At 41.7% G+C, this 15,248-nt stretch overlaps 1 protein-coding gene across 1 annotated transcript; it reads right to left on the reverse strand.

The window, feature by feature from the left end:
• Positions 2,168 to 15,093, reverse strand: RSBN1 (round spermatid basic protein 1). The gene is made up of 6 exons (XM_021376979.1): positions 11,546 to 15,093; positions 6,469 to 6,606; positions 5,913 to 6,055; positions 5,065 to 5,232; positions 4,009 to 4,117; positions 2,168 to 3,594 (listed from the first exon to the last, which is right to left on the reverse strand). The coding sequence occupies exons 1-6, from the start codon at positions 12,167 to 12,169 to the stop codon at positions 3,133 to 3,135; spliced, it is 1,644 nt and encodes a 547-aa protein (XP_021232654.1). The 5' UTR covers positions 12,170 to 15,093; the 3' UTR covers positions 2,168 to 3,132.

Here is a 15,248-nt window from a genome sequence, read left to right on the forward strand (position 1 = left end):
TTTTAGAGCTTCACCTGCGTACACGACTTATTATAAAAACCTCTTTAAAACACTTGCTAAATGTCAATAAATATGCTAAGGCCGCACAAAGCGAACAGTCTTCCAGGCAATGGTGCGCGTCCTCGGTAGGCAAAGGCCTCGGATAAATTAACCACAAAAAACCGTAGCTGCCAATCAAACCCAAATCACAAAACAGCAACACGGAAACCGCTATACACGTTGTACAAAGAAACCAGAAGCGTTTGTAGTTCTTTAAACGATTCAAGAGTGCCACAGTAGGTCGCCTTCTCTATGACAGGTGCTATTGCCCCCCCAGCCCTGGGAAATTGGGATTTTGGGGCTGTATCCCTCCACTCATTGGCACCTGCAGCCAGGGCTGTGCCAGGTGATGGAACTGAACTTCCACCCACGGAAGAAGCTCTGACAACTCGCGTTGTCCCACGGAACTAAACTGTAAGGGGTGAGGAAAGCTGACAGAGCACAGAACAGAGCCCTTTTTCTGTATGGTGACACCTACACCTATGAAGAGAGCTAATAAATCCCCTGAGAACACTGCGCCGAGTGTCCCACCTTCCCAAAGAGGACGTGTCAGGCACGTGCACAACGTGACCGAAGCCTAAAGGAGAGAACAGAGCCACCCGGCACCTCACCTGCCATCTGCATCCTGCTGGCTTACCTCTGGCACAGCTCCTCCCTGCTGTAACCCAGATCCGAGGGCATACTTGGATGTGCTGTTAGATAGATGTCACATCAGTAACTGAACATGGAGACAGCACCATCCTATGGGGCACGTCCAACCAAAGACACGCCACAGCATTTCTGTGATATTTCAGGCTGTACTCACAGGCTGCACCAGAGCTGCAGTTCTAAAAGCAACAAAAGTCACTCTGATCTTCTGCCTTCATCCATTTAAAAAAATGCTATTAGGGTTTACAAAGGATTCCCAAAAACCGATTCCCCTTCATCCTGCCTCAAACTCAAATATCAAGCAGACAGGTCAGCGCGTGGGGGCCCCTCGATCTGTTTTATTGTGCCTGTGAAGATATGTTTGTGGGATCATCAGAGTTACCTGCAGCTCTGTCTGTTCCTGAGCGGCTGCACACAGCGCTGGCTGCCCACCAACGGCCGCACCTCCCCGCGTTCCTCTGCCGGGACGACCGGAGAGCAGCACACGTGAGAAGGAAAACGGGCACTTGGAAGACTAGCAGACTTCTTCAAAGGAAAGAACGCCCTCGGGTAACACGCTCCTCAGACGTGAAGGATGAACCGAAACCACTATTGCCTGCGAGGAATTTTACTTTGCACAACCCTTAAAGCTATGAAATTCCTCTCAACATAAAAAGTGGAAAAAAACCCACCAGAGAACAGACAGCTCGTTTACGAACCGGTCTGGACGATGTAGGATTTCTGCTAAGATTAAATTACACCCCTGCGTGAATCACATTTTATCATAAAAGCTCTCCATTCTAACACCTTATTTACACAGATTACTAAACGAGTCACTACCACTTCAATCTGTAAATTAGTTTTAAATTGAAATATTTCCTAGTCCTCATTTCGGTACCGAAGACAATACATACATACACATAAGGAGTAATACAGCTTCTAACTAATCACCGCAGTATCATCTGATGATTTTTTTTCCTATCAGTTTAAAATAGTGACCTCTACACTGAGGTGCTAATATGTATATAAAAGCCTACACAAACAATATTGCACAAAGTAATTTTTATAATAGAGTAACATATTTTAGAGACCCTTATAAAGAGAATAGTAATAATCGATATTAAAAAGATGCATCCAGAACTAACACAGCATCTTCGCTTTTCTCTAGTCTAACATAGTGTTTCAAATCTTTCCTACCCTGGTGAGGATGAGAACAGGTGGAGCTATCTGGAGACAGCTTCAGTTGCACCAAAACCCAACTTGTACTCTCAATGTGGGTAGGGGGAGGGGGTGAGAGGGGCAGGACTGTTCCTTTCAGTGACTGGAAAGGGCAGCAATAAACGGGGTGAGTGAAAGTCAAATACAGATTACACATCAACATTTAGAAATATTGAAACATCGTTCAAGAACTGTTGATAGCTGGCACTCTACGTATTTAGCAGGTACCACTGATTTTTCCACAGTACCTGGGGCACCCAAAAGCTACACATGGAAACAGCAGTCCGATGCCATAATACTTTTTATTGTGAAACAGTAATACAGAACTTCCTAGAAAACGGACATTCTTATTGTATAAGTCAGTCACCAACTCAACGCTATTATATTAAGTGCATCAGTACAAGGGAAAGTGTGGTTCCATTGGACATATATTATGACCCGATCAAAACAAGCTGCCAAGTTGGTTAGCATTTGAAAGCCTTAAAGTGCTCAAAGATAGCAAGTTCCTCCACAAGCCTACCAACAGATTCTCTGCCTTTGACACTAGTATCAATCACGTCCAGAGGAGATGTCTTTTGGAAGCAAAACCCTCACGCCAAATAGTACAAGCAGTGCTATGAGAAGCGTTAGGTCAGTGAGCCATTGCATTTCAACAGGATCATACACTTCCTTCAGTTCGTTTTTACAGATCACCTTTGTCGGATCTGTAAGAAGTACAGACCAATTTCTATAGCTCGTTTCTAAACCAACTTGCATGTAAACCGCGTCAACAACAGACACACCAAGTATTTCACAAATCGACCACAAAAGTGCTGTGCTTTCTCTTTTTTTTTTTTTTAAGCAATTAAAATGTGACGGGGAAAGTTACTACGCGAGTCTTCTACAAAAGCATCACTTCCTGGTGAAGAGTAGAGAGTGAAAATAGGGAAATAACACCGAGCAGTATAGTGAAATCATTCTATGTTCCTGGAGGAATTTCACTCTGGTTTTGAGGAGATATTCAATATCTCATTACTTAAACAGAAAGAAGTGGTAGACCACTGTTACAGGTTGTACTAAGGGGTTAAAATACAACTTGAATTTTGCATAATCTGTGTAAAAAAGATATGCTTGACATTTTTGGAATGTCACCTTTCTTTATAGAATTATAGGCAAGATTTCTCCAATAAAACATAAGCCAGTTATAAAACTATAACTTCACATCAAAATTTTAAAAAGTTGTTAAAAAATGTTTTGATTATATACATATCACACAGAAGAGCCTGCATGATCCTGCGGATTGTGTTGCTGATCAGACTCTATTTTAAAACCTGGAAGGGGCTGGGCCACCTGATCTGGTTGTACAAGTCCTGATATCGAAGAAACAGAGGAGGAGAGCATCCCTGTGGTAAGCTGCATTTCTATACCTGGTTCTTCACGCTCTGTTTTTACACTCACACATCGGGGTTCACCTTTTGACTCTGTCTTTCCAGGAATGCTACTGTTCGAGTTTGAATCGCTTTCTGTGTTTTGAGAAGTCTCCCCCACGGGGTGATATTGTTTAAGTCTTATGTGCCAGGCTAAGCTGCAGACTGCTGACACTGTTTTGAACTGATGAATGACATTTCTAGGGATGAAGTAGATGTCATTGTCACACAACTGAATTCTAGCATAGCGAATGCCTTCCCGTCTCATTTGGTTTAGTTTGGCTTCATCCACCCATTGAACACACTGAGAGGAGGAAAGATGGTAAAGTTAGTGCTGTACTCTGCTCAGGGTAAATAACTCAGTACCCACCTATTTTTAACATACTTTGCGTCTGGATCAGATATTTCTGTTTAACAGGTAAAAGATTTAAAAAAAAACACAAGAATTTTGTTCTGTGAGGGTCACCAATCACAAATTCAGTCATTGAAACTATAAGTGCTGAACTGAACTTAAAGTTTGAGATGACAATAACAGAAGAATACAGCGTGACTCACAGCAGAAATCCCAGCTTGGTAGAAAGGAAACACGAGAAGGAAAATTGCATAACAGAACTGAGAACTGATGGCCACTGGGGATGCAGGAGGAGTGGCTGTACAACCAACCTGAAAACTGTCAAGCTTCCTACAAAGTGCTCTGTCAGTAAGAAAGATGAAATACCTGTGACACCGGTGGTTCATGCAGGTCCAGCTGAAGTCTCTGCACAACATCAGTGAAATCTTCAGCATGGAAACAAACCACATCTTTGGTTATACGAGGCTGGTCGCTCCTACAAAGAGATGAGAATTGCAGGGGTCTTCACAGAACTTCAGTTATAGGTTATTGTTTCACCAAACAAACTACCCTCTTCACTTTTCTGCTGGGCATGAAGTCTCATCACTCCTCAATAGATGTGCATGCTATTAGGAAAGGAGCTATAGTCTGTAGTTTTGTTGTTTTTTTTTTTTCTTTTTTACTACTTTTTTAATGCACGTACAACAGAAGCAATGATTTGGTGGACAAATGCTATACTGACATGTCAGAAAAGGACGCTGACATTTCCAGTCTATCAAAGTATCTTGTACATTCTTGGAGCTACAATTTGCCTCGATTCTTCTATTCTGTGATCAGGCAAAATAATACTGTATTAAAGAAAAAATGCAGAGTAACAATGCAGAACTCTGAAGCTGCTGTGAGGACAGTATTAATCAGCTGGCTTTTATCTAACAGCTGTGAATCAGAGTAAAAGAAGTGCCATACATCAAACAATGCTGCTGCTGATGCTATGAGGAATTCTACTCCGTCAGAAACAACTCTGCAGATCCAGTTTCTGCATTTGGTCAACAGCAACACCTTAAGTACATGAAATGAGAAAACACTGCAGCTATTAAATTAATGACATTGAGTTCTTAGATTGCTGCTTACAAAAGTTAGGACTAATATAGCTGCTCAGGAAAAGAACAATCCCAGGTGATAGCCCAGGTGTGGTACCTTGAGGCTTGTTTTCTATATCACTGTTTTTGTAAACTACTGTTACAACTTTCGTACTCCCTCAACAAGAGAGAAAAATACTAGATATAAGCCTTACATTTCTCAAGCCACAGACGCATTTATCTCATTACAGGGTTTAGACAATTTCTTTAATTAGGCTTCTTTTCCAAGGAATTTTCTTCTCTGAGAGAAAACATTTAGATTTGCCCCCTCCCACTACAGCAGTCGCATTTCAGGGGCACTTACCATTCCCCAAACTGCACAGCCTTCAGAACACCTACAGCAGCTGTGCTCTGCCAGTCAAATCCTTGACCCACATGATCAGCGTGAGCCCTTGTTCTGTCTTCAAACAGAACCTCACGGGGCTCGCTGGTCCGAGGTAGGTACTGGAGATTCTTTATTTCATTCATTGACCTGGAACATGATTAAAAGACGTATTAAAATCTGTGGCAAACTACTCCGAAAAACGAATGCTCGTATTAAAGTAATCTTAACTGTAATGCTGTATACTGCAGGCTTCAAAATCAAAGATCAAAGCATTTCCCTCTAACTTATTTATCTAGTTATTTGACAACAAAAGATTGAATCACATCAAAACACGCTTCCAATTGTTCACCTCCTAAAGTTAGCTCTACAGCACACTCTGAGAAAGATGGAAAGTACATCTATGCACCATAGTATTTCCTGAGAAGGCAAACAGTTTTACAACTGTGATAGCACTAACGTTAAAATGCAGCTCTAAGGGTCTAAGGATCGAAGCTGTTTTTGAGCATTTCACTCTCCAAATTAGTTCTTTCCACAGAAATGAGCTGAAGAATGTCTCCTGAAGGGCTGTAAGAACTGGTTTGGATGTTAAGGAAGCACCAATCAAGGAAATATTACTATGAAAAAGTGATAAAATAACAATCACAAACATCACATTCAGCTCAGTTCACTGAGCTAATCTGAAATAGAAATGAAAGTGAACTTAAGCCTGTGAATTAGCCTTCTGAAGAACTAATTACATTTAAAACATCAAGGTTTTGTTCTCAAACCTGAAGAATACATAACTGCAATGTTCTTCCCCTAAAACAGAAAGAGAAGCCAAGTATTACCGGCGCCGTTTGAATGGTGATTTTGGCATATCAGCTGTCGGGATCATCTGCTCTCCTGGTCTCACCCACATTATGGGACCATCATCACTTTGTGACCTGCACTGAAGTCTGAGACTTGAAAGAGTACCCCAGGGCAAAGTCATCTAAAAAAGAAAAAGGACATAAGACACCAGGTGAGATGGAAAAACTAAATGATGCCCAATTCAAACCTACTATCAAAAGAATTGTACAAAAACTGACACTCTTTGAGACAAAATATATTCCAAGCTAACTTTGTCAAACTTAGTTTTTAGGGAAGTAGATGACTAGGTAGTTTATACATGGTAGTATAAGTCATATTTAGCTTTTGAATGATTTACAGAACCGTAGCCAGTTAGTTCAGTACCTTCCATTTGGACACAGGAAACAACGTACCCCATCCTCAGTAGCTCCAGTGATGAGCGTATCAATAGAGAAAATATTTTTAAGGTTTTAATTGCTTGAAAAATATACGAAACTTAGCAATCTTTTAAATATCTAATGCACTTCAAGGAAAACACCACAAGTTCCTGCTTACTCTCAGAAATGGAGATTCTTCCAACATATCCAGGAATTCCGGGAAATAGTCCCCGACCTCTTCATCTACTGCTCCAACAAGACTGATCTGCCGCATCGGTCCTGCCCTGTATGTTCCACAGCAGTATGTTCGATTGACCTGAAGGGCCAGAAAGGAAGAAACACCAGCACGGCTTCACTTCTGTTACAAGAGAGGAGTTTTCATCCGAATCCAAGACTCGCCTACGTCTGTTTCATTAGAGGTGAATGGAGGAGCACACAATGACTATTTAGAACGTCTGTGTCTGCAGGGTATCCCAAGAGAAAATAAATCCTGTTTAAACTACTAATAGGACACGCTTCTCCAGGTTGAATAACAACCAGTTAGTGTTTGACTAATTCAGGAACAATGCTTCCAGGCTGACATGAGAAAACTGACAACCAAAGCCTCGCTGTGACTCAGTTTTTCACCGGCAAGCTTGAACTATTTATCATTGCATTTGAGTATTGCTTCTACATTTCAAACCTGAACGTCCCATAGGTCTGCAGTGAACAATCCATGCCTCCTGCATGTAATGGTTCTGAAAACAGCGCTACAGTGCACGAAATTGGAGAATAAACTGAGGAAACAAGAGGTTTAACTAGAAGTCCAGTAGTCAGATATACATTTCAGTGTTTATCTGCAACAATCTTAGGATTATTGTTTGTAATATAACCTACCGACACAGCTGTGGCCAGGAACACTTGAATCTCACAGGTTTGTTTTACATCCTCTGCAGCACAGACTGTTCCCTGCTCTCAGATCACCTCAAAGCTTTTTCTTGGGAGAGCAAGCAACATCACCAAGTTTGCTTTTCACAGTCATTTGTAAACGGAGCTACAGGAGGTATCCTATGCACCACAGATGTAGCTATGAAGCAACTTGGTGGAAGTGATTGCTCTTGCACTTTCCCAGCCAACAACCCAGATGTAGTTAAATATTCCATGAAGGTGTTGAAAGGAAATTAGGTGAGATAAAAGTTACAGCTACTGCTGCAATTTTGTCCTCTAGCAGCAACCACAGATCTTCTGCGTCAGCATGGAAGTTTAGCTCACTCCTCTGTCCAGCCTTCTGTCTCTACCTTTGCATATATGCAGCTGGTAGCAGTGACACACGCTTCAATAAAAACTTCAGTAAAAAGCAGGAGATGATTTCACATACAGCTCTAAGCTAAGTGCTACACCACATCACCTCCACCTGGACACATGGAAGTTTACATCCCAGGGCACTCAGAGGAACATTACACACCTGAGTTCCATCAAGACTATCACCTGAAGCTGAATTAGCACATACTCTGTCAGCTTCTGATGATACAGGCTTTATCATCTAGGCACTATCTTCAGAGACTGTTAATTCCTTCTGGCTGTTGCCCTAAGTGAAAGTTAAGTCCCCAGATCCTATTAGAACATTACTGGTAAAGATTCATATCCAATTTCATTAAGGTAGAATGATTTCAGCAGAAATCAAACACAGCATTGTCCTATGTCTGTGCAGCTACAGGAGAGCAAAGGACTGAAATGCTCCCGTCCTTAAGGCAGTTACAGTTAACTGTCCAGTGCCATTAAAGCGAGTGGAGAGACACGAGTTCCAGACGAGCTATGTTCTGTTGACATGACTGGCTGAGGTTCACTAACATTTCACAGGAGCTCATTGTGAAAGTCATGATGAATCAGTAAAACACACACCCGAGATTTCCCTTGTAAAAACATTAAGTTCTATAAAGGGATGAAAAAATAGAAAATCCCTTTTTTTTTGAAGGAAGCAGAATGTGATACAAAAAAAATTGAGAGCTAGAAAGGAGATAAAAATACCTTAAGGAAGCCTAGGATCTCTATCTTTAGCTGGGTTTTAATATAACAAATATATACACTTGAATTAAAATCAGTGTGTGTTTACCCTGAAAACACGTGCCAGCTCCCTGCAGCCCCAAGCAGGCTGCTGCACTCATCTCAAATCCCACAGTCACAATGAGAAGAAGTTCATTAGTTTAATATGTCTGAGAAGTTTCTCTATGGTTTCAAGGAAAGCACGAACCAGCTGGCAGGGATGTTTCAGTACGTCAAGTCAGCTACAAAACCAACCACACAAAGACTTTGCTATAAAAAGAAAGCCAGAACACAAGAAGGCTTCCTATTTACAAAGGAGAAGGAAGGAGAACAGTGAGACATGATACGCTATTACAGCAAGGGTTGTGTTTGCCTAAAACCTGTCAGATACATCAATAAGACCATCAGGTATTATTTACTTGCTTTTAATTGATATACCGAATTAATTTTGCAGTACAGATGTACTGCTTCTTTTTGGTTTTTAATATTTGGATAGCTTCTGTTAAAAAAGAAATGACCCTGAACAAAGAACTTCTTCCAGGAGTAAGAGAAGTTAAAATGGGGCAGCCATCTAACAGCAGTACAGCTCATTACCCACAGCTGTCAAGGACAGTTTAACCTTTTCTGACAGCATGCTGCAGGAGTAGGAAGGCTTCCTATTATCACCTGTTGGCTGCTTCTCCCATCTCCTTCCCAGAAGCAATATCAGCTTATAGAAAAATCTATTTCCCCTCAACTCGTTCCTCTGCTGTTTCTCAAACCCTCCTTCTGCGAGGAGTCATTACAGACTCTACAAGGAAAATGATCAGTTTCTTCTTGGAGAAGAAAAAGCAGCAGCAGATTTTGAAGGCTAGATACATTTCATTCTCTGTGCAGACTTCGCAGTTGTAGCAGTCCAACTGCCAGGGAGAGTACGAGTTCCTTTAGCCGCACTGCTAGGAGCTTTCTAATTGAAGCATGCCCTTATGCAAAGGAATTTACAAGTCACTGTCTTGAAAGCTCCTAGAGCAAATGAACAGCTTCAAACTAAAGCTTAGCTTTAGCATTAAGTATTAGAACAAATAAGCCAGAGCCAATGCAAGCAAAAGAAATCCAGAGAATATTCAAGCTTAAGTATTTTAGCATACAAAACCCAAACACGATACAGTACAAATACACACTGGAGTGATTTGTTTTAAGTATTCCATTTGTACAGCAGAGGAATTCACCTTGCCAAGGAACTGATCCTTAGATTTAGTGAAGCCTTCCAGATTCAGGTCCGTACCTGGAACTGGAGATACTTTCTAACAATATTCACTTTCTCTAAACCAGTAAAAGAAACAGTTGAATGCTGTACAAGCTAACAGTTGGATTCAGCATAGCAAACAAATTCATGCACACAGAAGATTCACCTTAAAAGTTGAGGTGACTTAATTGAGCATCCTCAGGTGAAAACAGTGTTAGAGCATGCAGCGTCCCTGGAACATGCTTAGTCTGTACATGAGTAACACTCATAGCATACTGTCACACTGGACATTGTTTCATACAGGAAGGTCCAAAAGTGAAACTGACCTCAATGGGTCATTGCTCAGTGCTGCCAAGCAAAATAGCCTGACTTATCCTCCCTATGCTCTCTTAAGCAGAGCATTTTAGCCACGTGTAAATATAAGCTAGCTTGCAAGACTTGAGTTTTAGCCGAATGCAGCTGCCATGGTTTAATCCATCAGTTTAAATGCATCTTCAAATATTGTGGCATTACCCATACTCTCTAAAGACTCATGCTTCAGGTGCCTTAAGAGTTGTCACAACTACGCTTCTGTACACATTTGTTCAGTGTGTGAACCATACCAACACACTGCAGGCAGAGGAGATTAAGCCCAGCTCAGCATGACCTGGTTAGAGAGGCATTTCAACCCAAGTGAACCTAATGTCTGACTCAATCGAGTTCAGAGCGTGCTTAAAATAGAATTAACTGGAATACCAGCATAGCCTGTAACTCAAGGAAGCCTCTTATTCACACCAAGTAGAAGCCATTCTGAAGTAAATGCTGCAGCAGCTATCCATTGTCAAACACGTTCATAAGCTAAGCAGTATAATTACTGATTTAATGGTGACTGTAAGTGCTGGGAAGTAGTCAAACACTCTGCAAGTTACCATACAATAACTCTGTAAGGCAGTAATCACTTCTCCAGTGCAAATCTGGTATACAAGTATTTGGTAATCTTTACCTAGATGCAGATTATTACAAGTAGCACAGTTTAGAGATCTGTTGTGAAAGGATGTCTGCTCCAGCAGCACTGCGACGCAGGCCACTGCAGCTCCCAGTTTTTCCTTCCAACCAGTGAACCAATATTCAGGATCTTAACTTCTTTTAAGCACTGTAGCAGAAGTAAGCAACAGTTCTCAGGCTAGACTGAGAAGGAAGAGGTTTTACTCCCTCTGCTACTAATTTTACTAATACTGTAACACTGCTGAATGTTCACAGATACTTCCAAGCTTGATGACAAGAGTCAAACCTAAGGGCTTTTCTTAAAAGAATCCTGAAGTTGCTTAAAATGCTTTTGATGCATGCATTTAAGTTATACCAGACAGTTTGAGAGCCTGAGCCCCGAGAGACCAGCTTTCAGGACTAAGCTTTTATCCTCTAAACAAAGGATGAAAAGGTTTTACTTCTACAGATTTAAGATAGTTTCAGCCTACGAATATAGAGGTAGCATATCAAGTGAAGGCCTTTCTCAAAGGCTATTAAGAATGTTCCAGCCATCTCTCTGATGCTGGAAGGTGAGTACTAAGTAACAACCACCATCAGACCCACAGATGTTAAAACAACCTCTTGAGCACGATACACTGAAACCTGAGAAGCAGCTATACAGAAAGCTAAAAAGCAGTGTTACTGCAAAGAAAAACTGATCTACTGATGGAGAAAAGTAACCTTGCATCCTCGATCTAAGCAACGCTCCATACAGACTTGTCTATGGTTTTGAACAGCACCAACATTCTTCCAAGCTGAGAAAAATCGAAAGCTTGCAAGAAAATCACTACAAATCTGTGTAAAAGTGAGGGTTAGCAGCATCTCAAGTGTGATTTGCCAGCTTCCTGCACACACAGAAGAACTTTGAGCAGGTACAGAAACAATTTTTTTCATCTGCTTAGAAAAACGTGCCTCACTGATTTTAGGCTACCCCTGCTCTGGATTAGTGAGGTTAATTACATCCAGGTGTTGTGCAACTCGCATGCTGTTAAACAGCTCTTACCTGAGAGTGAAAGTTTGAAATTGTTGTTGTTTCAATGTCCTTCTTGCCCAGAATTTCCATTTTCACTGGAGTGTTAGGGAAATTAAAAGCAAAGTAATCCAGGAAGTCTGGTAAATAAGCAGCTGCTCCATGTACTATGGCCAAAGCATAGTACGCTGCGTTTTTATCGTTTTCACTGAATGACAAAGCAAGAAACTCTTCTGCAAATCTCTCCATCTCCACTGGAGACAAAAATGAGAGTTCATCCATGTAGGCATGAAGGACTAGGGCACCACCATTAGACTGATGTTCTTCGTGAATGAAGTTACTAAATTTAGTGCCAGTTTTCAAGAAGCTGCTGCGAACAGAATGCTCCTGGTGTGTCACAAACGGTGTCTGTACTCCCTGGGGTACTCGGTACTCCTGCATGCCCAAATTCAGTCTGCAGAGCTGCTCATCCTTAAGATACCTGAAGGATTCCTTGTTCATTTCTAAGTTATCACACTGTCCTTGAGACAAAGTCTCTTTGTCGATGCGGGTGAGTCCAGCACACACTGTCTGCACTTCTTTGTTGTACATCTTCAGACGTTTGCCCCTCACATCTTCCCGATGTTTCTTTTTCTTTTTTTTCTTTATCTTCTTCATAATAAGACTGTCAGCTCGTTGGGTTTTGCCATTTTCATCTTGAGTTTCTAGCAGCAATAACAGAGAGAAGATTAGAGTTCTGCAACTGCAGCATATTCATCCAAAATGAACAAAGACCTCAATTCCTACCGCTACCTGCTCCCACAGAGACTGACCGATGGTAACATCTCCTCTTTTGACTTAGAATAAAATAACAGAACAACAATGCAGTGCACCCCTTCCTGAAGAAGGCTTTGAATTACAGAAAACTCCCTAAGCTTGAGCTTAACATTTTAGAACTACTTCAATCTGTAGTAAGTTTATTAGAATACCTTTAAAAGTAGTACATATTTCAGAGCATCTAAATTAAGATGCATGTTAATAACTTCTGACATTTAAGGCAGTGCCATGCAGGGGAAGAGGATAAACAAGTATGCATAACATCTAAACATCATGCTTCCACGACAGAACACCAACCTGATTTGGGATACAAATATATAGAAACAAAACAGAGCGCATTACTGACATTTAGAGGAAAAAAATAAATACTTGGAGCAGTTAACTTTCCAGCAAGAAAATACCTCTGGCCACTGACCTTTCCTATTAAAGTTTAGAACTGATATATCTGAGACACAGAGGATAATTTCAAATAAAATGAAGTTTCATATTTAGCTGAGTAGATCCTTGATAAAGTAAAATATAGAGGCAGATTCGTAATATGAACAGTAGCACAAAGTACCCAAACAGTCATATCCCTGTTTTCAGTTACCTTGTGCTAGCCTGTTTTACAGGTAACTGTCTAGCTAAGAAGCACTGATTTTTTGGTTGTGGTTTGTTTTCTGAAGTTGATCAACCTTGCAAACACTGAAAGGCTTGGGGAGATGAATGCAAAGAATCTGTCAAGCAACATGCAGTTTAATTGCTTATCTCTTAGGATTACAAATACTTCAAATAACATGGCAAGTAACAACGATAGCAATCTGATGGTCCAGCTGCTACAAAACCCGAACAACCGAATCAAATTTTAATCTGCCTGAACCAAAGAACTTGATGTACATAAAACTAAAGTGCCATATTGTTGGGATAAACGTCAGGCATCAGAGCAATCTGCTGCTGACAGCGATGTCTGACCAGAAGATGCAATAGCTAAAGTTTTCCCAGTTTCCCAAGCACAGAACTTTATGCTCACAAAATATCCCCTGTACGCAAAGCTGTAGCTTGTATTCCCTTTCTTCTCTTGCTGTATTTGAAGTTAGAGAACAAACACGTCACAGTGACCTATGTGAAAAGCTGTAATAACAAATACATGCAGCTTCAAGTTACTTAATTTCACTATGGTATTTAACTGTATCATTAATGCTTTGCTCTCAGAGCTCTGTACTAGAGATCGTTGACCTTCTTAACAGCCTGCTGTAGCAAACAGAGTTTCTCATGAAAGAACGAAATAGCTGATTGCTTAATACTAACTCCATACAATTGCTTTAGGACCTGAAATACAAGTTTTGCTGTTGTGCCCCAGCTTCTTCAAGAAGCAAGTGGCTTTATTTTTTTATTACTACTTGAGAAGGCAGGAGCAGAAAGGTAGCACCAGTTGTTTTGGTAACTCAAGTGAACCAGTGCCTTGAATAAGCTTCTCTGGAAGTCTCAGAAGTTAAGCATGCACAGTCTCGCTCATTCACTATGCTCTCAAGCACAGATGCTGCTTCTCCAACAGTAAAGAATGAACTAATCACACAGATCTCCTCTCTGGTAAGTCCAGAGATTCCAATTCCAAGCTGAATCTAAACAAGAGCTTCACGTGACTGCACAGCTGCTGGGAGTACTTCCGTGCTGATGTTTCTCAGACAATTTTCAGATGCTAAAGGTACCTTAAACATCTCTAACTTGAGATTTGGTTTAAAAACTTAAATGTGCACTAGTTTTCACTCAGAGGACCTTCCTGTTTGAAGATATTCCCTAATAACATACACTTATCTTGTATTTCGGAAGACCAACAAAAACACTAGATACGTTCATTGTCACCTATGGCCAAAGATAGGATTAACATAGACAAACAGGCAGCTCAATTAGATATGAGAATAAAAGCTGGAGTGAAAACAACAGCCCCCTCCCTAAATGCACTAGATATGTGGTCTGGGACAGGAAATAGGGAGCTTCAGACTTTCAGCCAACAAACAGCTTTCCTTCACAAACTTGGAATTTAGATGGTAATTATAAAGAACATTTAAGCCTTCTTCAAGGAGGTCTCATTTGATTGCTGGGTTACAACTGACATACAGGGGCATTCCCAATCAAAGAACTACTCCTTTAGTTTATCAACACTCATCAAGCCAGTAGTGTTCCACAGGCATTATTCAAGCAGCAGTTCAACAGCACTGAATAGTGGCAAGTCTGCTTGCACGGTCACATAGAAGCACCTCTGTAACTAAGACCATCTTTTACTCCCACAACAGTTTTGCCCATTCTTCAGACACTACTGCTGGAGTTCACACTTCAGACCTCACACTGTAAGCACCTGCATTCCAGGTTTCCTTGGCACCACATCCTCACATCTATTCCTGAAGCAGAACTCACAGTGTATCAGCCTCATTACAGCTGCCTCTACGCTTGCATTCCATCTACGCTGCTTCTCCTAAGAGGCTTTTTACTATCACTAATCTGTGAAACACTTACCCTGTACTACATACGAAAAGATAGACCTTAAATCCAGATTCTTAACTGCGGAACTTAGTGGCGTTTAGTTAGAAGTAAAAAGCTGCTTCTCAGTTCTGATAAGGAAAACCCAAAGGGAAGAAGGGTTTGTTATCGAAGCACTCGTGTTCCGGACCTGGACGGAGGGCAGTTCCGAGCGGCAGAGGCAGCCGCCCCGGAGCAGCTCGCACCCTCCCGGAGCCGCAGCTCAGCCCCGAGGAACGCGGTGCTGCAGGTACCAGAGGCCGGAGCGGCGGCTCGGGCTGCCCGCGCGCACAGCAAGCTCGCAGCGCGCGGAAGCGCCGTTTCCTCCTCTCCCGCCTTCGCCCGCGCGGGAGAGGCCAAGCGCAGCGCCCCGGGCGCGGGGCCGCCTCCGGGGGACGTGGCGGCGGGAGGGCTCCGCCGGGGC

The sequence above is a fragment of the Numida meleagris genome, chromosome 25 (assembly GCF_002078875.1).
Source record: "Numida meleagris isolate 19003 breed g44 Domestic line chromosome 25, NumMel1.0, whole genome shotgun sequence".
Lineage (NCBI taxonomy): Eukaryota > Metazoa > Chordata > Aves > Galliformes > Numididae > Numida > Numida meleagris.

Coding starts and splice junctions, on each gene's coding strand:
- RSBN1 (XM_021376979.1), bottom strand. CDS start 12,169: ATGAAGAAGATAAAGAAAAAAAAGAAAAAGAAACATCGGGAAGATGTG. Junction 5,233..5,912: donor TCACCATTCAAACGGCGCCG/GTAATACTTGGC, acceptor ATCATGTTCCAG/GTCAATGAATGAAATAAAGA. Junction 3,595..4,008: donor ATGAACCACCGGTGTCACAG/GTATTTCATCTT, acceptor TCCTCCTCTCAG/TGTGTTCAATGGGTGGATGA.